The sequence below is a fragment of the Mobula birostris genome, chromosome 3 (genome assembly GCF_030028105.1).
Source record: "Mobula birostris isolate sMobBir1 chromosome 3, sMobBir1.hap1, whole genome shotgun sequence".
In the NCBI taxonomy this organism is placed as follows: domain Eukaryota; kingdom Metazoa; phylum Chordata; class Chondrichthyes; order Myliobatiformes; family Myliobatidae; genus Mobula; species Mobula birostris.
Window position 1 is genome coordinate 180,340,647 of NC_092372.1, and position 19,812 is coordinate 180,360,458.

Here is a 19,812-nt window from a genome sequence, read left to right on the forward strand (position 1 = left end):
AAGTCAGTAAGGATGATGTACTTTTTCAGAGAAGCTTTGAGCACTTTCTTGAATTGTTTCCTTTGTCCACCTGGCAATTGCTTCCCAGTACAGAGTTTTAAACAGAGTGTTTGTTTGGGTAATCCAGTCTGGACAAGCAAATGAAATCTAGCTGAGAGAATTCACAATTTAACCTGGGTGATTCCAGGTAATTAGGAGGATCTTGTAGAGATAACATTGCTGGTATTTTTCCAAGATTATCTGCTGTAGATAGTCTAAATCTCAGAACACAGTGGAGGGCAGGGTTCTCTGCTGTCTAGCAGTCCATGAGCTTTGGGTGAAGCCTGAGATCTTCATTTTTGTATACATTTTTTCTTGCAATTGACCAAAGGTGTGGTGAAGATAACCATTGATGTTTGTCTTTGCCAAGATGTGGCTACTAAGTATGGGAAGGAGACCATGTTTTCCACCATCTGACCATAAATTTTTATTTCGAGATGTCAGAGTGGCGCAATACATAAGGTATCATATTTTGAAAGGAATGTACACATTTATTAATCTACAGCCATTGTTTTCTCACCAATTCGGATTTCAATGTAGTCTTGTTGGCAAGTTTGCTGATGTCCAATGTGAAAATTGGTGAACTCTATATAAATGGAAGAATTTGCAATGCGGGAATTCTGGATGACCCATTCACAGTTAAGGTTATTTCCGTAGTTGGATACACCATCAAACCCTGGAGAACTTAAGTACCCAGCATATGCGTCCATTGAGGTACTTCCACACACTGAAATGATAAAACCAAATAAAGTTAAAACTTGAATGAGTAAGAAATTTCTTACAAAAATAAAGGGACACTTTTTGCAAAGACTGCATAGTTGGCCAATAGATATAAAATAGAAAGGGAAAACACTGGGTGAATAGCTGAGGTATTTTTTAAGGATTATTTTCTTAGTGCCATGATCAATGGTTTTAGTTCTCAGCCTGACTGAAGATACTATTTACATATCTATCAGAAAATCATGAGTTCAAACTCACCCAGGACGTAAACACATAAAAATGTACTGAGAGTTTGTTGTACTACAGAAGTTTATATATTACCATAATGGAAAAAACATTCAATAAGGAATTAGGTGATAGTTTGAAAAGGAAAAAAAATTGAAAAGATGAAGGGAAATTGTCTTAGATTGGAAAGTTCATCTGAAGAACTAGTACTTGGATATCCTGAGCTCAGCTTATGCTTTAAATCCTAAAACGATAAATTGGGATTAGCTATGGGAAATTGCAGTCCTTTAATTTTAAATTATACAGTATATTTTAAGATTAAATTTTGATAATATAATAACTATCATTAATATTATATGCCAGTTTGCACCCTGGCCACTCTCCATGAACCTTGTGTTAACATCTGAATATTAGTCCTGAGCACAGGAACAGCACCCTGGTGCCTTGAAAATGAATCAATATACACCTGTTTTTAGACATAAATCCCACACCACAAAATAATCTGCAGATGCTAGGGTCAAAGCAATACTCACAACATGCTGGAGGAACTCAGCAGGTCGGGCAGCATCCGTGGAAACGATCGGTCGACGTTTCGGGCCGGAACCCTTTGTCAGGACAGTAGGGGGAAGGGGCAGAGGCCCTATAAAGAAGGTTGGGGGAGGGTGGGAAGGAGAATGCTGGTAGGTTCCAGGTGAAAAACCAGTAAGGGGAAAGGTAAAGGGGTGGGGGAGGGGGAGGGGAAGCAGGGAGGTGATAGGCAGGAAAGGTGAAGAAGGAATAGGGGAAAACACAATGGGTAGTAAAAGGAGGCGGAACCATGAGGGAAGTGATAGGCAGCTGGGGGAGGGGGCAGAGTGACATAGGGATAGAGGAAGGGAGGGGGAGGGAATTACCGGAAGTTGGAGAATTCTATGTTCATACCAAGGGGCTGGAGACTACCTAGACGGTATATGAGGTGTTGCTCCTCCAACCTGAGTTTAGCCTCATCATGGCAGTAGAGGAGGCTATGTATGGACATATCTGAATGGGAGTGGGAAGCAGAGTTGAAGTGGGTGGCTACTGAGAGATCTTTATATTTACCCATTTTGAAGCATTTGTCTATTTCATCCAGAAAGGCTGCTCATGAGGAAATTGGCATTGGCACTTCTGAGGGATTATTCACCCTCTCAGAGGCTTCATTTGATCATTGTATTTTCAAATGGTGATGTCATCAATGAGCACAGTTCATTTTTACCGTTTAATATTAGAAGTCAGATGAAAAGTTCATGACCAACGATTTTCAAAATTAACTCATTGTAAAGTAGAAGTAATACATGATTTAAAATGTTTTCCCCACTTCCAATCTACAATTTCCATTTTCAAAAAAACCCTCAATGAAATATTAATTAAATAAATTCAGTACCCCTATAAAAATGGAGGTGTCTGTGACTTGGTAGTTTGAAAGAGGTTAGTAGAGGAATTCCTGTCATCATGTGGGATCCACATGCCATTGACTATCTTAGACAAATTTCTTTAAACATGTTGACTGAGTTGTGCTCTTGAAGGGCAGAAAACCACAAGAATCATTTCTCAAAAGAATCTCAACTGAATTTTGCAACTTTTTGTGATTTCCACCTTGCATATCAATAGGAACTTCTTCACTCAGAGGGTGGTGAGAATGTGAAATGAGCTGCCAGCGAATTGCAAGTTCAATTTCAGCATTAAAAAAAAAATTGGGTAAGTACATGGATGAGAGAGGCATGGAGCACCATGGTCCAGGTGCAGGTTGATGGGACAAAGCTAAATAACAGTTTGGCATGGATTGGGTGGGCCAAAGGCCTGTTTCTGTGCTGTGATGCCCTTACATGAAGTAATCAAGAGAGATCAGAATTATAACTTGTATAAAATTTCACTGCTAGATTTTTAAAGTAAGAATGGTATAACATTAGATGCTTGGTACACAAGTATGTTACTACTGACCTGCTTCCTCCTCTGAAGTATATGTTGCATTAAACCCTCTATTTGAAGTTGACTTGTCAGTTACAAAAACAACTCGCATGGTATTTCCGGATGATTTCACTTGTGTGCCACTCTGAACAATGCCACAGTATTTCTGCAATCTGGGAGAATTGGGATGAAGTCCATTGTATATCTAGTGACATATAGATGATCAGTTAATGATTAGTACCCAAAACAATCCTTGTTGCTTTGATATGACTAACAATTTTAGCAACTTTTACACTTAGGTTTATGATAATAGGTCAATGTTTAGAAGTGCCAAAGTTGTTAATAATGAGATCAGGTGTCTTTAAACATTACTATTAAGTCTTTTTTAAAAAAGAACCAATATGTGAATGATAGGTAACCAAGCAACTCATAAGAAGAGTTTGGGGCTGACAAGATTTTTTTTTATTGTCCATTGGGCCTTAGAGAAGATTTGGGCAGCAATGAGGTTTAGATGTAAGTAACCACCATCTTGATGGACACCAAGAAGAACAAATAACAGTTAACTAATTCCCTTTCCTGTTCACTTCTGTGATTGGTAAGCTGTTGATACACATCAGAAAATGTGGCATCTAACAAAACTAAATCTGCTCATTAATGCTGATGATAAGCACTCTGGAAATGCTGGAAAGCCAAAGCAAAACACAAACTGCTGGAGGAATTCAGCAGGTCAGGCAACATCTATGGCGGGGAAAGAAGAGTTGACCCTTCACCAGTCTTGATGACGGATCTCAGCCTGAAACTTTGGCTCTTCATTCCTCTCCGTAGAGGCTGCATAGCCTGCCAAGTTCCAACAGTATTTTGTAGTATGTGTTACATTAATGTTTATGGGATTGTCACTTAAGTATTTACAATCTGCTGGAGGAATTTTTTGGGCCAGGCAACACCTGTGGAGGGAAATAGTCAGCTGACATTTTGGATTGTAAGGTAGAGGGGAGATGGTCAGTGTTAAGTGGTGAGGGGAAGGGGTGGAGCAAGACCCAGCAAATGATAGATAGATCCAGATGAGGAAAGGCGAGAAAAGAAATCGAGCAGAGAAGAATCAAAAAAAAATTACAGAGGTTGGGAGATGATACATGGAGCAACAAAGGGCTGTGAAAGATGGAAACATATAGTAAAAGATGTTGGAGCAAGGAATCAAATAAGGGAGGTGATGTGGACAGATGGAAATGGTAGAGGGAAGAGTGTGTGTTTGATGGGTAGGTGAGAGGAGTGAGTGGGTAAAAGAAGGGAACTAAACATGGCAATGAGGTCTGGTTGGGTCGGGATGGAACCATGTAGGAGGAAGTGGGTATATCAGGAGGAAAGAAAACAGACAAAATGAGAGCAGTTTACCTGAAATTCTATGTTCATGCCATTAGGTTGCTACACAGCTGGAACATGAAATCTTATTCTGCCAGTTCATGTTTAGCCTCATTATTACCAGAACACAGCTGAGGACAGAGAGGTCAGTGTGGGAATGAGAATGGCTAGCAACTGGGAGTTCCAGAGGGCCAAAGCAGATAAACCTGGCAAAGCAGTCACCTGGGCTCACCGATGCAGAAAGGGCACATCAAAAGTACCAAAAGCAATAACAAGATTGGAAGAGATGCACATCTCTGCCTCACTTGGAAGGGCTGCTTAGGACCCTGGCATTCATAGCAAGAGGATTCGAGTACAGGAGCAGGGAGGTACTACTGCAGTTGTACAAGGTCTTGGTGAGACCACATCTAGAGTATTGTGTGCAGTTTTGGTCCCCTAATCTGAGGAAAGACATTCTTGCCATAGAGGGAATACAAAGAAGGTTCACCAGGTTGATTCCTGGGATGGCAGGACTTTCATATGATGAAAGACTGGATCAGCTAGGCTTATACTCTCTGGAATTTAGAAGATTGAGAGGGGATCTTATTGAAACGTATAAAATTCTAAAGGGATTGGACAGGCTAGATGCAGGAAGATTGTTCCCGATGTTGGGGAAGTCCAGAACGAGGGGCCACAGTTTGAGGATAGAGGGGAAGCCTTTTAGGACCGAAATGAGGAAAAACTTCTTCACACAGAGAGTGCTGAATCTGTGGAATTCTCTGCCACAGGAAACAGTTGAGGCCAGTTCATTGGCTATATTTAAGAAGGAGTTAGATATGGCCCTTGTGGCTAAAGGGATCACGGGGTATGGAGAGAAGGCAGGTACAGGGTTCTGAGTTGGATGATCAGCCATGATCGTACTGAATGGCAATGCAGGCTCGAAGGGCTGAATGGCCTACTCCTGCACCTATTTTCTATGTTTCTATGACCCTGGATGGTGGTGAGGGAGGAGCTGTAAGTACAGATATAAAACCTCTTGCAGTTGCAGGCAAGCATTGCTTGGGGAGAGGGACAGATGGATGGGGAGGGATGAGCGAACCAGGGAGTCAATGAGGGAGTGGTTGCTGTGGAAAGCAGAAAGGGTTGGGGATGGGTAGACGTGATTGGTGGTGGGATCATATTGTAGCTGGCAGAAGTATGAAAGAATGATGTGCTGCATGAGTAGGCAGGTGAGATGATAGGTGAGGATCAGTGGAACCTCAACCATCAGGCTCTTAAACCAAAGGAGATAACTTCACTAGCCCCATCATTAAAATATCCGACAACCTATGGACTCGCTATCAAGGACTCTTCATCTCATGTTCTCAATATTTATTGTTTATTTATTATTTTTTTTTATTTGCACAGTTTGTCTTTTGCACCCCATTTGAACAAAAGACAAATGGCCCTTCATTGATTGTATTATGGTTATTATCGTATTATGGATTTATTGAACATGCCTGCAAGAAAATGAATCTCAGTGTTGTATATGGTTGTATATATACTTTGATAATAAATTTACTTTGAACTTTATCCTTTTTCTGTCTGAAGGAGAGCTGGGGTAAGAGCAGAAGTCTAGCAAATATGGGTGAGGGCTCCATCAACCCCAACAGCCCTTTCTCTAAAAAGGAGGACATCTGGAATGCTCTGTAGATTATCTTTAAGTTGTTCAAAATCTGTATCATGTGGAGTAGGTTGGAAATTCATGGGTCCTAAAATTAGAATGACTCTGTTATTTAAATACTGATAAACACTCTCGCCTGTCTACAGCAAGAAGGCTGGCATTGAATTGGATGAGTCAAAAAACTAAAGATCAGTGAATTAAAATTCAAATTCCAGTTGTAGAACATTTCTTTCAGTGAAATCAAAGTGGCAACTGGACAAAATTCATGCACAATGGTTTCTGAAAACACAGGCTCATCGAGCAGGATAATAACAATTATCTGTGTTCAGTAAAGTCCGTTAACATTCCAGTTCAATGGAGTCTAATTACTGGGTGTCTTTCTTCTATCTGAATTTATAGCTGGCACTGTTGTTTACTCTTGTAATAAGCAAAAATCTAATGACACTACGAAAATAAGACAGGAAGGATACTTTTGCAGCCTGCTCTATTTCCTCATTTAGTAGTTGAGTGCTGATTTTCAGGGCCACATGGAAATTATGTATAATCGCTATTGCTGCCATCAGCCCAGCCCACCATTCCACCACCCCCCAACCAGAGGATCAGTAGATATCCCGGAAATCCCAAGGCCACTTAAACAAACATGCTGACAGCAAAGCATTTATCTTCTAGTCCACTTAAAATTTGAAGGGCACTGATTATTGCTGAAACATACATCCTTTTGTGGTTCTTTTACAAGAATAAGTCACTCAGCCTTTCAAATGTGTCATACAAAGGGTGTGGACAGAGTAGATACCATCCTGTAACATGCTTTTAGGTAGAACTAATGCCCTAGGACAACAAATCTTGCAGCTGTTTAACCTAAGCAGGCCGAGCCAACTTGTGCAATATTCCTGTTCACAGCCAGCAAGGGAAAGCAAAACCGATCATTTTAAGTTCTTAAGTTACTATCAGCTGATTTCATTTTTGACCAAAATGAATGCTGACTTACACCAACATAATCATTGTTGCAATTATGATGCATTTCCAGTCGAAGATCATTGAAGGTTAGTGTCACTCTCCGTCCAACTTGCACAGTAATTCTCCATTGACATTTACGACTGTGAGGGTAAAAGTGTGGGTAGTTTGGAGAGCTGATAGTTCCCGTCTCCGCAGTTATTTCACCTCCACACTCTGTAACAATAGTTAGCCCATTCACTTTCATTGCAACCATAAGGAAGCAAAAATTTATCTCTATCCTATCAATTATGTCATATTATTCCAGTGACACATTTAATAAATAGTTGTAGCATTATTACGAGCAAAGAATAATTATGCTACCAATGATATTGAAAGAGTCTTAGGTCTAGATGTAAGCTTAGTATTAACCAGATTTAATGAAGCATACACACAGGGTGGTATTAAAACTGAAGCTTCTATACCTGGATTAAAGCAGAGGTGGAGGAGAACACAATATTAAGGTTTTGGCTATAATCACCGGGTGAACCTAGGCAAGGGCTGACAAACAAGGGATGAGAACATATGGTTTGAAACTGGTATGGACTCCATGTGTTTCTCAAAGCTTCAACAATGCATGATAGGATTTTAATCTCGAACTGATGGAGGAATGAAAGACTTATGTCCAGTTTACTGCTCTCTGCGGCTTGAACTGTGCCTGCTTTACATTCTCCTCATGGGCGCTTGGAGTTTGTAGATCTGGAATTTTTTCCTGAAGATACCTTGGAAAGTTGCTGCAGTGGATGTATACAATGTAGACATGTACAAAGGTAGTGTAGAATGTAGATATACAGGTTCTGAATCCTGAGGCAATAAAGTGAAGTTTCTAAATGTTTGAATGTAAGGTAACTGCTTGGACTGTATTTTGCTAAACATAGTACTTGATTGCTCCAGATATTCAAGGCACCTTTCTGACACTTATCCATGTATTTTTGCATGTTAGAACTGATTGTTTCATTATCTGAGATATTGTGAGTAGAGCAGGACATCACGCAATCAGCAGAAAACAGATCATTGTTGTAATCGATGAATGTGGGAAGATTCTGCATACAGAGATGCTGAAGTAAGCTTCTAGGGTGGAAGGAACCAATAACAATAACCATCTATCCAGCCATTAGTGAAGTTTTCCATGAAGCCTATTAACTTCAATTTATCAGGGTTCCTTTATGCTATATTTGGTTAATTATGTTCTTGGTATCAGGAGAAAACACTCTCATCAATAACTGAAATTCAGAAATTGCATCTGTATTTTCTGTTAAGGCCAGACTATGACCTAGATTTGAGTGGTTCAGGCAGAACTGCATGTGACACAGTTATCAACTCCACCAATCAATCTGTGGAACAGTTAATGTAGATTGATAAAGTGGCAATAGGTTTGGTTGGATTTCCCTCATTTTTGTGGCTAGCACAGTGAACCTGGACTACTGGAAAATTATGCAAGGAGCTTTATAAACAGAGAATTGAACTTCAAATGAAACATAGTTTACCATTAATATCCTCGATCGAAAATCAATTAATGAAAACTAGAAGTGAGTTTTATATTCATAGTGATAAATTGGGTAAATTATTAGCTAATCAATTGAAATTTACTTGGGTTAAACGTCAAATTACTAAGATTCGTAAATACGATGATACTTTGACAGTTGATCATGATGAGATAAACAAAACCTTTCAAGAATTTTATACCTCTTTATACCATTCTGACTTTCCTCATGATTTTAACATCATGCATGATTTTTTAAGAAAATTGAGTTTTCTGAAATTATCACCCGAAGACTGCTTATCATTAGGAATTCCTATTACAGAGGAAGAAATAACAGCTGTAACCTCATTAATGAATTCTGGTAAAGCACCTGGTCCGGATGGTTTTACAGTGGAATTCTTTAAGTCCTTTTCCTCTATTCTCTCTCCTTCGCTGTCTAGAATATTCAAAGAAGCAATCAGTTTAGGTAAATTACCACAAACATTTTATGAAGCTTCTATTTCCTTAATTCTTAAAAAGAATAAAGATCATACTAATTGTGCATCATATAGACCGATATCTCTTTTGAATGTAGATTCAAAATTTTTTTCAAAAATTTTAGCAACTAGGTTAGAGAAGGTATTACCTCAAATTATATCTGTGGACCAAACAGGATTTATTAAAAACCGTTATTCATCTTTTAATATTAGGAAGTTAATGAATATTGTTTATACCCCCTCATTTAACACGCTGGAATGTATTACTTCTTTAGATACTGAGAAAGCCTTTGATAGAGTTGAATGGCCTTATTTATTTAGTGTGTTCGAGAAATTTAATTTTAGTCCGATATTTATATCCTGGATCAAATTGTTATATCATACTGCTGTAGCTTCGGTTTGTACTAATAATCAAAGATCTCCCTTTTTTCATCTATCTTGCGGTACTAGGCAAGGATGACCCCTTAGTCCTTTATTATTTAATATTGCCCTTGAACCTTTAGCAATTGCTATCCGTGACTCGCCCAACATTTTTGGTATTACCCATGGAAATGAAATACATAAATTATCACTATATGCAGATGATTTATTATTATATATTTCAAATCTAGAGAAATCAATTCCTGTTATTTTAGCTTTGTTGGCTCAATTTAGTAATTTTTCTGGTTATAAATTAAACCCTAATAAGAGTGGAGGAATCTCTTTACCAGAGAGTGATGAACCTGTGGAATTCATTGTTACAGGCAGCTGTGGAAGCCAAATCAATGGGTATATTTAAGGCAGAGGTTGGTAGATTCTTAATTAGTCAGGGCATTAAAGAATATGGGGAGAAGACAAGACTGGGGCTGAGAGGGAAAATGTATTAGCAATGATGGAATGGTGGAACAGACTTGATGGGCCACATGGCCTAATCCTGCTTCTATATCTTATGGTCTTATAGTGTTGTAGTCTAATTGTTGATCCAAAGTAGGCTGGCTATCGTCAAACTATACTGTATATCCAATGCTGGCAAAATATGAGTCAAAAAATGTCATTCTATCCTCCTGTACTAACCTCATGTTCTTCGAAGAGTACAAAAGCTTTTAACAAAAATGTTTTAGATTGTAATATAAATATATTGCATATAAAACACATTTAGCTGTTTGCAGGATTAAACTACCTTCAATGCTGGCAACAAAGTGCAGACTGAACCCTGTGTCATTGACAGATGCATCACTGCTGAAGACAACATAGGCAAAGCTGTCTGAGGTCTCCATAGTGCGAGGTAATGTGTTGCCACAGTGTCTCCCCAGCAAACGCCCTGCATGAGTGAAACAAAGTCAGATATTGCACCTTTTGAACTTTTAACATTAAAAAGAGCCACAATGTCATATGGACATACAGCACGGAAAGAGGCCTGATGCCTGCACATACACACTGACCAATGTGGACCCATCTGTACCAATTCCATCTTCTAGCACTTAGCCCATAGCCTTCTATGTGCAGGTGACTCAAGTACACCTTTGGACACTTAAATGTTGTCAGTGATGCTGCTTCTACCGTAAGGAGCAGCCTGTGCTGTATGCCATTCCTTTAGAATAGTAAATCAAAAAACAGACATCAATATTAAAAAAAATGACTAATGGGGGTATTTAGACCATTAACTCCAGTGATTATGATTTTCTCACATGGTTCTGCTCATCTTCAAAACAATAAGGTTGGATTAGGTGACAGCACAGTGAGTATTTATTTAATTGTTAATTGTTGTTTTACATTTTGATGATTGTTGGCAGGTTTCTGGTTACTGCAACACATTGCTACTCCAATCTGTCAACTTGATATTGGGAAACAATTTCAAGCTTACCAATCAAGAATTGAATTCACAGACACTATTACGAAGAGTTGAGGTATGGATCTTGGATTACTGAGAAAACCCAAGTCAGGCCATGGTAGTTTATTTTGCTATAATTACAGTTACATGAGAAATTTTACTAGTAAAATAGTTTCTTGAAATAGTGTAAGAAAAAAGAAAAAAAGTGAAAAAACATTTGTGATCATGTTCATTTGGTAACAAAATTGATCACTGAGTCAGAAGCTGGTTTAGAGGTCCATTCAAGGAAAGCAACTTCCATGGCTCACACTGTATATAAAACATTGGGTTAGTGCTTGAAAAATTGTCATGTGCAAATTATCAGCCACCAATTCATCCAACATTTTTGGTTGTGATTTCACAAAGGAAATCTGTAAATGTGCCTATTTCCCTGACTTTCATATTTAAATTAGGATCCTTTTCATGCACCAAAGACTCCAATAAATATTTGAGGTGCCAATTTGAGGTCCATACATTAACCGTAGCAACAAACACAAAATGATGAATCAGAATCAGGTTTAATATCATTGTCATATGTCATGAAGTTTATTAACTTTGTGGCAGCAGCACAATGCAATACATATTAAATATAGAAAAAACTGAATTACAATAAGTATATGTACAAGGGGTGAAAGTTCGTGGTCTAAAGTAGAAGGAGTCAATTTTAGAAAACCTACCACATTTATTTTTCCTACATTTACACACCTAGTCCAGCAGTCATGGAGCATACGGATCTCTTCTTTGTAGAAGTCGGCGTCTTGGACCTCCAGAAAATGGTCCACAGCAGGGGTGACTCATAAGTTCGTGGCCTAAGGTAGAAGGAGATGGATTATTAACTTCAATCTTTCTGCATTTTCACTCAAAGAGTTGAACTGCACGTGCATGTAATGAGAGCAGTATAACTCATCTCCTTCCACCTTAGGCCACAAACTTATCAATCACCCCTGCTCTGGACCACCCGGAGGTCCAAGACACTCTCGTTACATGCAGTTCAACTCTTTGAGTGATAATGCAAAAAGTTTGAAGTTAGTAACTCTTCTCCTTCTACCTTAGGCCACAAACTTATCAATCACCCCTGCTCTGCACCACTTCTACAAAGAAGGGATCAGTATGCTCCACGACCGCTGGACTAAGTGTGTACATGTAGGAGGGGACTATGTTGAAAAATAAATGTGATAGGTTTTTTAAAATTGACTCCTTCTACCTTAGGCCACAAACTTATCAATCACCCCTTGTATGTATATTAAATAGTTAAATTAAGATAAGTGGTGCAAAGAAGAAAAAAATAGTGAGGTAGTGTTCATGGGTTCAGTGTCCATTTAGAAATCATATGGCAGAGGGGAAGAAGCTGTTCCTGAATCGCTGAGTGTGTGCCTTCAGGCTTCTGTACCTCCTTCTTGATGGTAACAATGCGAAAAGGCATGTTCTGGGTGGTGAGGATCCTTGATGCTGGAAGCCACTTTTCTGAGGCACTGCTCCTTGAAGATGTCTTGGATACTACGGAGGCAAGACTGAAAGGGAAGGAGAAAGAAACCCCCTACCTTCCCCATCATCTGGATCCACCTATTACTTGCCAGTTTGTATTCTTTCTCTTCCCCCCACCTTCTTATCTTGGCGTCTTCCCTCTTCCTGATGAAAAGTCCCAGTCCAAAATGTTGACTGTTTATTCCTCTCTGTAGATGCTGTCTGACTTGCTGAGTTCCTCTAGAATCTTGTGTTTTTTTGCTCTGGATTTCCAGCAGCTGCAGAATTTCTTGTGTTTAGGAAGCAGACTGTTCTAATCGATTGAAATGTCAAAGATCCTGAGGAATCTTGACAGGATAGATGTGGAGAGGATGTTTCTCACACAGGTAGAATCTAGAGCAGGGATGGCCAACCTATGGCACATGCACCAAAAGTGGCGCATTGGATGATTAGAAGTGGCGCATTGCACCCCAGTGATAATAATAAAAAAGTAAGCCTATTCATACAAAAAGTATTAACCAAAAACCCATTTGTAGAAAAAAAATCTATAACAGGAATTCAAGTAGCTTCGAGCTAGAAATGAGTTTTATTGAGAATAAATCTAAAACTTAGCAATTATTTTTAGTGATTATTTTGTGCACCTCTTTTGGCGAATGTTATCTTCTTTCACATTAATCTGTTTTCAATTAAAAAAATGTTCAATGAGTCAAACTAGGAAAGAAGGACTTTTGTTCTGCAGTTGTTCCATAACTGTTCAATACACATTTGATACCTGTTTGACCCTGAGGTGTCAAGCGTCTGCACCAGCAGTGCGTCGCACGTCTTTGCCAGTCAGTTTACAATTGACACTCGTACGCTACAGAGTTGTGCTTTGTTCATCCTTTGTGAACATTTGCAGTTTTGTACTTTTTCAAAAATTAAGCCTTGTTTTTACATTCAGTTACCCATCACAGTGCAAAAGAAAATGAGCAAAAGAAAAGCAGAAGGTGATAGTAAGCGTGAATTCAATCAACAATGGAAAACGAGTTCTTATTTATAGCAGGTCCACCAGGAAAACCGTTGTGCATTGTTTTTGAAAACACTTTCTCACGTAATAGAAGACATGATCTTAATAGACACTATAAAACACAACACCAGACTGAAATAGAAGGAAAACTTTAGCTAGGGCTTGGGTCTGAGTTACGGAAAGAATATGTGATTAAGAAAAAGGAAGAAATCAAAAGAAGACAAAATATATTTGTTAGAAGTCTCATTAAGGTAAGTAATGTTTATCTTGTTTTTATATTAAATCAATATATCATGTAAAAATGCTAAATATGTCTATATTAACATATTTTTACAAGAATTGAATGGGGGTACAAGAGTTGTATGGCGCATCTGAACTCGTGTGTGAAAAAATTGATGCATAGAATGTAAAAGCTTGGCCACCCCGATCTAGAGCATGGGGTCATTGTTTAAAAAATAAGATGTCACTCATTTAGGAAGGAAATAAAGTATAAAATTTCATAGAAACATAGAAAACCTACTGCACAATACCCGCCCTTTGACCCATAAAGCTGTGCCGAACATATCCTTACCTCAGAACTACTTAGGCTTACCCATAGCCCTCTATTTTTCTAAGCTCCATGTATCCATCCAGGAGTCTCTTAAAAGACCCTATCAGTTCAGCCTCCACCGCTGCCGCCAGTAGCCCGTTCCACGCACTCACCACTCTCTGCGTAAAAAACTTACCCCTGACATCGCCTCTGTACCTTCTTAAATTTGAGATTCTTTGAAGCCTTCCGCCTCAAAGAGTAGTAGAAGCAAAGTTAAGTCAATATTTGACAAGAAAAAGTAACAGATTACAGTGTGTACTCAAGAATGCAAAAATGAGGTTAGAAGCATGAGCTTGCAGAGTAGGCTCAAAGGGCTGAATAGCCTGCTTTTGATTCTAACATGTATGATTGCTTTTAGTACATGTATTTGTGAGTTAAGATTTCCTAACTTAACACATTATAAAGGTTCAGATTTTAGAAAGGACTTGGGAAAAACAGACTAAATTTACAGTTTTCCTGTAATTACTTCTAACTAGTGCCAACAATCTAAGTAGAAATGCAGAATAGACTTACAATCATTTGAAAATTTATATGTACAACTTACTGCATTATGATGTTAATTAAAGAAGCCATAATCTGAAAACAATACATTTCATGATAAATGTGAAGATGTCAATTGCAGCACTTTGACCAGATACAATGATACGTTTTAGAATTCAGGGACAGGGAATTTCCTGAAGGCACAAGCCCAATATCAGTTTTACTTTCATTTGGCTCTGGGCCAAAAGCTGATGAGTGCTGCTGATAAGACTTTGGATTTTTTTTAGTTGAACAAATGGTAAGAGCAAGACACTACAATTACTGATGTTTGTGATACTCACCACTAGCATTATATTCTCGAATTTCCACAAAGTCTTTGGTACAATCAGTTGTATCTTCCACATTGAATACCTCAAAAGTAATGGTAAGATAATGACCTGTGGGTCCCTCCAGAAACCATTCACAGTGAGAATTATCTGGATAAAGTGAAGGAAACCTGGGGCTCTGAAGAGTTCCACTCTGTGCAGATATCTTTCCACCACAAGTAACTAAATGTGAAGAAAAGAAACATTGAAAAACTATCAAAGGCTCCTCACTATATGCTTAGTGAATCGAACACTTAACATTTAGTTTTAAAGAAAATTAATATATAACAAAACCATTATTTTTTAATCCCATGAGTTGCCATTACTATACAAAATTATACACACCTAGCAACATTTCAGTTCTGGATTGATACCTTTTTAAACTTTATTGGAACGATATCACTTGTATTACATCTCTGAATTTCTAGAAAATTGCTTATTTCAGTCAAATATTCAGTGACAGTTGAGTGAAACATATAAAAACTAAACTAAAAACTGGATATTTAAATTTTTTCCTGTGAGTTTAAAATTTCCCAATATTATTTGGGGATTGGAGCTTCTTTCCATCTTAAATATAGCCATAATTGGAATGTGAAGGGTTACATGTTGAAAGATTTGGTAAATCTGGGCAAATTGTGCTTAAGTTTTCAAACACTGATAACTGGAGGAACCAATTAGGTATCTAAGGGTCTAAATTAAAGGAAAAGGAAGACTTATATTTTTTAAGAAGTCAAAGGAGATCCACTACCAAAGAGCACAACATGAATTAAAAGAAGCCTATACCCAGGCTCAGTGAACAGCAGACTGGCATCTCAAATGCACCCTGAGTAACACACTGGCAGCTAAATTAGGGGTCCTCACTTAGACACAGAAAAGGTCACCAAGAGGTTAGTGACATTAGTTTCTGGGAAGTACACAAAAGCACTCAGTGCAAAATGCACACCACTAGAGGCTTTCAAACCTTAGACCAAGATCTGAAATCTCTATGTAAATAAAATAATTTTTAAAAAGAGAAAATTTATACTATCTGTCTTTATGAAGTATTGATCCCATCATAGGACTTGGCCACCTGGGACCACACCCAACAAATTCACAATATGGATTAATATTTCCAGCAGATTTTGAACTCATTGACATGGGTAATTAATGCTAACACATTTAATCTCATGCTCTTTGAGGATAATCAAATAACCAAATTCTTCAAAAACATTATGATCCAAGTTCTAAAGACAATTTACAAAGTTTTTATACCTATTGAATATTTGGCTTTGAATCCCACATAGTTCAAAGCGCTGTTAGTTTGGAATCTCACATACATGACTCTGCCTGTAGATCTTTGAGTAGATGGCTTAGTAGATCCACAGAAGTGCCCAATCAGTGGAGCATCTGAATTAGCTCCATCACGCAGCTCCAGGTAATCCAAGTCGCATCTGATGAAGAAAGTAGTCTTGTTAAATCTCTGAATCACCAAGGTTCTTTACCCCATTGTAATGAGATGTCAATGCCATGAAATGCTGAATATATTGTGTAGTTTCTGTCATTGTTTTACAAATGTAGATTTACAGAGTTATATATTTTACTTCAGGATTTATTTTTGCAAATATTGAATTTTGCATTATGCTCACAATTTCATTGTGTTTTCTATGACTAATCTATAATATTAACAAAAATTATTTATGTTTGGTATTTATTCTGCAGATTTACCCAATTAAGTAGCCTGGCTTGGCTCAGTGGGAGCAAGATCAAATACAAACACCAGTCAGTGAATCTGGTAAGATATGGAATCCATTGAAACTGGTAATCAGTTCCAGTCAAGACTGTGCCTGCATACAATGCTCTTCAGTCGATATCTTCTGGATAGATAATGAAACCATATATTTCAATCCTTTAACGTCCTTTACGTAAGTAATTCATCTTGGATGTGCTTCTGGAACTGTTGGAGCCTGTGATGTGTGGTTTGGAGATTATTTGGGTGTTTCAGTGCAAGGTGAAATTACAAATAAAAAATGTTCAATCAGTTAATAGCACTGAAAGCTGATACATCCCCAAAGACTATTAAGCAGCAAAGTGGAAAAAGTAGTTGCATATATTGACGTCTTCCAAAACCCTATTGATAATGGATTGGATGGTCGCAAATGTAAACTCAATAGATAAAGTAGTGAGACAGGAAACAAGAAATTTCAAACCTCTTAGCCAGTAGTAAGATATTGCTGAAACCTACTATAATGGGTGTGGTAATAGGACACTTGGAAAATATCAGCAGGAGTCACCTGAACTTACAGTATGGTGGACTTCTTTGCAAGAGATTTTAAGTACTAAGATTTCTCACTATAACTAGGCACCACAGTGGCATAGCTGTCAGTGCAACAGTATTACAGCTTGGGCTGTTCCAGAGCTCAGAGTTCAATTCCAGTGCTGTTTTGTAAGGAGTCTCTGTACGTCCTGCCCATGGAATGCATGGCTTTTCCCCAGCTGCTCCGGTTTTCCCCCATGGTCCAAGCATGTACCAGGTAGATTAATTGGTTATTGTAAATTATCCTGTGATTAGGTTAGGGTTAATCAGGGTTGTGGGATCACTGGTACAGTATGGCTCAAAGGGCTGAAAGCACCTACTCCACACTGTATTGTGAAATAAAAATAAGTTACATCAATAATTATACAGGCCTGTCATGACATATAGGCAGTTGGCATCACGACATCAACAACTGCATTGGTGCTGCTTCCTGCAGCCATGCCAGGCTCGTTGACTTCATCAACTTCGCCTCCAACTTCCACCCTGCCCTCAAATTTACCTGGTCCATTTCCAACACCTCCCTCCCCTTTCTCAATCTCTCTGTCTCTGGAAACAGCTCATCTATTGGTGTCCAGTATAAACCCGGTAACTCTCACAGCTACCTGGACTATACCTCTTCCCCACACTGTTACTTGTAAAAATGCCATCTCCTTCTCTTAATTCCTGCATCACTGCCACATCTGCTCTCAGGATGAGGCTTTTCATTCCAGAAGAAGGAGATGACTTCCTTCAAAGAAAGGGGCTTCCCTCCCTCCACCATAAACGGCACCCTCAACTATATCTCTTCCATTTCGTGCACGTCTGCCCTCATCCCATCCTCCCACTACCCCACCAGCGATAGGATTTGACTTGTTCTTACCTACCATCCCACAAGCCTCCACGTCCAGCACATAATTCTCCAGAACTTCTGCCATCTCCAATGGACTATAAGACCATAAGACAAAGGAGCAGAAGTCGGCTATTCGGCCCACCAAGTCTGCTCCGCCATTTAATCATGAGCTGATCCAGTCTTCCATCTAGTCCCACTCCCCCGCCTTCTCACCATAACCTTTGATGCCCTAGCTACTCAGATACCTATCAAACTCTGCCTTAAATATACCCAATGACTTGGCCTCCACTGCTGCCCGTGGCAACAAATTCCATAGATTCACCACACTCTGACTAAAAAAATTTCTTCGCATCTCTGTTCTGAATGGGCGCCCTTCAATCCTTAAGTCATGCGCTCTCGTACTAGACTCCCCCATCCTGGGAAACAACTTTGCCACATCCAGTCTGTCCATGCCTTTCAACATTCGAAATGTTTCTATGAGGTCTCCCCTCATTCTTCTAAACTCCAAGGAATACAGTCCAAGAGCGGACAAACGTTCCTCATATGTTAATCCTCTCATTCCCGGAATCATTCTAGTGAATCTTCTCTGTACCCTCTCCAACGTCAGCACATCCTTTCTTAAATAAGGAGACGAAAAGTGCCCACAGTACTCCAAGTGAGGTCTCACCAGCGCCTTACAGAGCCTCAACATCACATCCCTGCTCCTATACTCTATTCCTCTAGAAATGAATGCCAACATTGCATTCACCTTCTTCACTACCGACTCAACCTGGAGGTTAACCTTAAGGGTATCCTGTACGAGGACTCCCAAGTCCCGTTGCATCTCCCAACTTTGAATTCTTTCCCCATTTAAATAATAGTCTGCCCATTTATTTCTTCTGCCAAAGTGCATAACCATACACTTTCCAACACTGTATTTCATTTGCCACTTCTTTGCCCATTCTTCCAATCTATCCAAGTCTCTCTGCAGACTCTCCGTTTCCTCAGCAGTACCAGCCCCTCCACCTATCTTCGTATCGTCAGCAAACTTAGCCACAAAGCCATCTATTCCATAATCCAAATCGTTGATGTACAACGTATTAAGAAGCGGCCCCAACACGGACCCCCGTGAAACACCACTGGTAACCGGCAGCCAACCAGAATAGGATCCCTTTATTCCCACTCTCTGTTTCCTGCCAATCAGCCAACGCTCTATCCACATATGTAACTTTTCCGTAATTCCATGGGCTGTTATCTTGTTAAGTAGCCTCATGTGTGGCACCTTGTCAAAGGCCTTCTGAAAATCCAAATATACAACATCCACTGCATCTTCCCTGTCTAGCCTACTGGTAATTTCCTCAAAAAATTGCAATAGGTTTGTCAGGCAGGATTTTCCTTTAAGGAATCCATGCTGAGTTCTGCCTATCTTGTCATATGCCTCCAGGTACTCTGTAACCTCATCCTTGACAATCGACTCCAACAACTTCCCAACCACCGATGTCAACCGAACAGGTCTATAATTTCCTTTTTGCTTCCTTGCCCCCTTCTTAAATAGCGGAGTGACATTTGCAATCTTCCAGTCCTCCGGAACCATGTCAGAATCTATCGACTTTTGAAAGATCATCGCTAATGCCTCCGCAATCTCCACAGCTACTTCCTTCAGAACACGGGGGTGCATTCCATCTGGTCCAGGAGATTTATCTAACTTTAGACTATTCAGCTTCCTGAGTACTTTTTCTGTCGTAATTGTGACTGCGCACACTTCTCTTCCTTGCCACCCTTGAGTGTCTGGTATACTGCTGATGTCTTCCTCAGTGAAGACTGATGCAAAATACTCGTTCAGTTCCTCCGCCATCTCCTTATCTCCCATTACAATTTCTCCAGCATCATTTTCTATCGGTCCTATATCTACTCTCACCTCTCTTTTACTCTTTATATACTTGAAAAAGCTTTTAGTATCCCCTTTGATGTTATTTGCTAGCTTCCTTTCATAGTTCATCTTTTCCCTCTTAATGACCTTCTTAGTTTCCTTTTGTAAGCTTTTAAAAACTTCCCAATCCTCTGTCTTCCCACTAATTTTTGCTTCCTTGTATAC

At 39.1% G+C, this 19,812-nt stretch overlaps 1 protein-coding gene across 1 annotated transcript in view; it reads right to left on the reverse strand.

Moving 5' to 3' along the window:
* The window catches only part of cubn (cubilin (intrinsic factor-cobalamin receptor)), a 392,255-nt gene that overhangs the window by 143,718 nt on the left and 228,725 nt on the right, over positions 1 to 19,812 (reverse strand). The window contains 6 exon segments of the mRNA XM_072254425.1: positions 560 to 766; positions 2,944 to 3,115; positions 6,900 to 7,081; positions 10,023 to 10,163; positions 14,593 to 14,799; positions 15,868 to 16,046. Coding sequence (XP_072110526.1) covers positions 560 to 766; positions 2,944 to 3,115; positions 6,900 to 7,081; positions 10,023 to 10,163; positions 14,593 to 14,799; positions 15,868 to 16,046 — 1,088 coding nt within the window.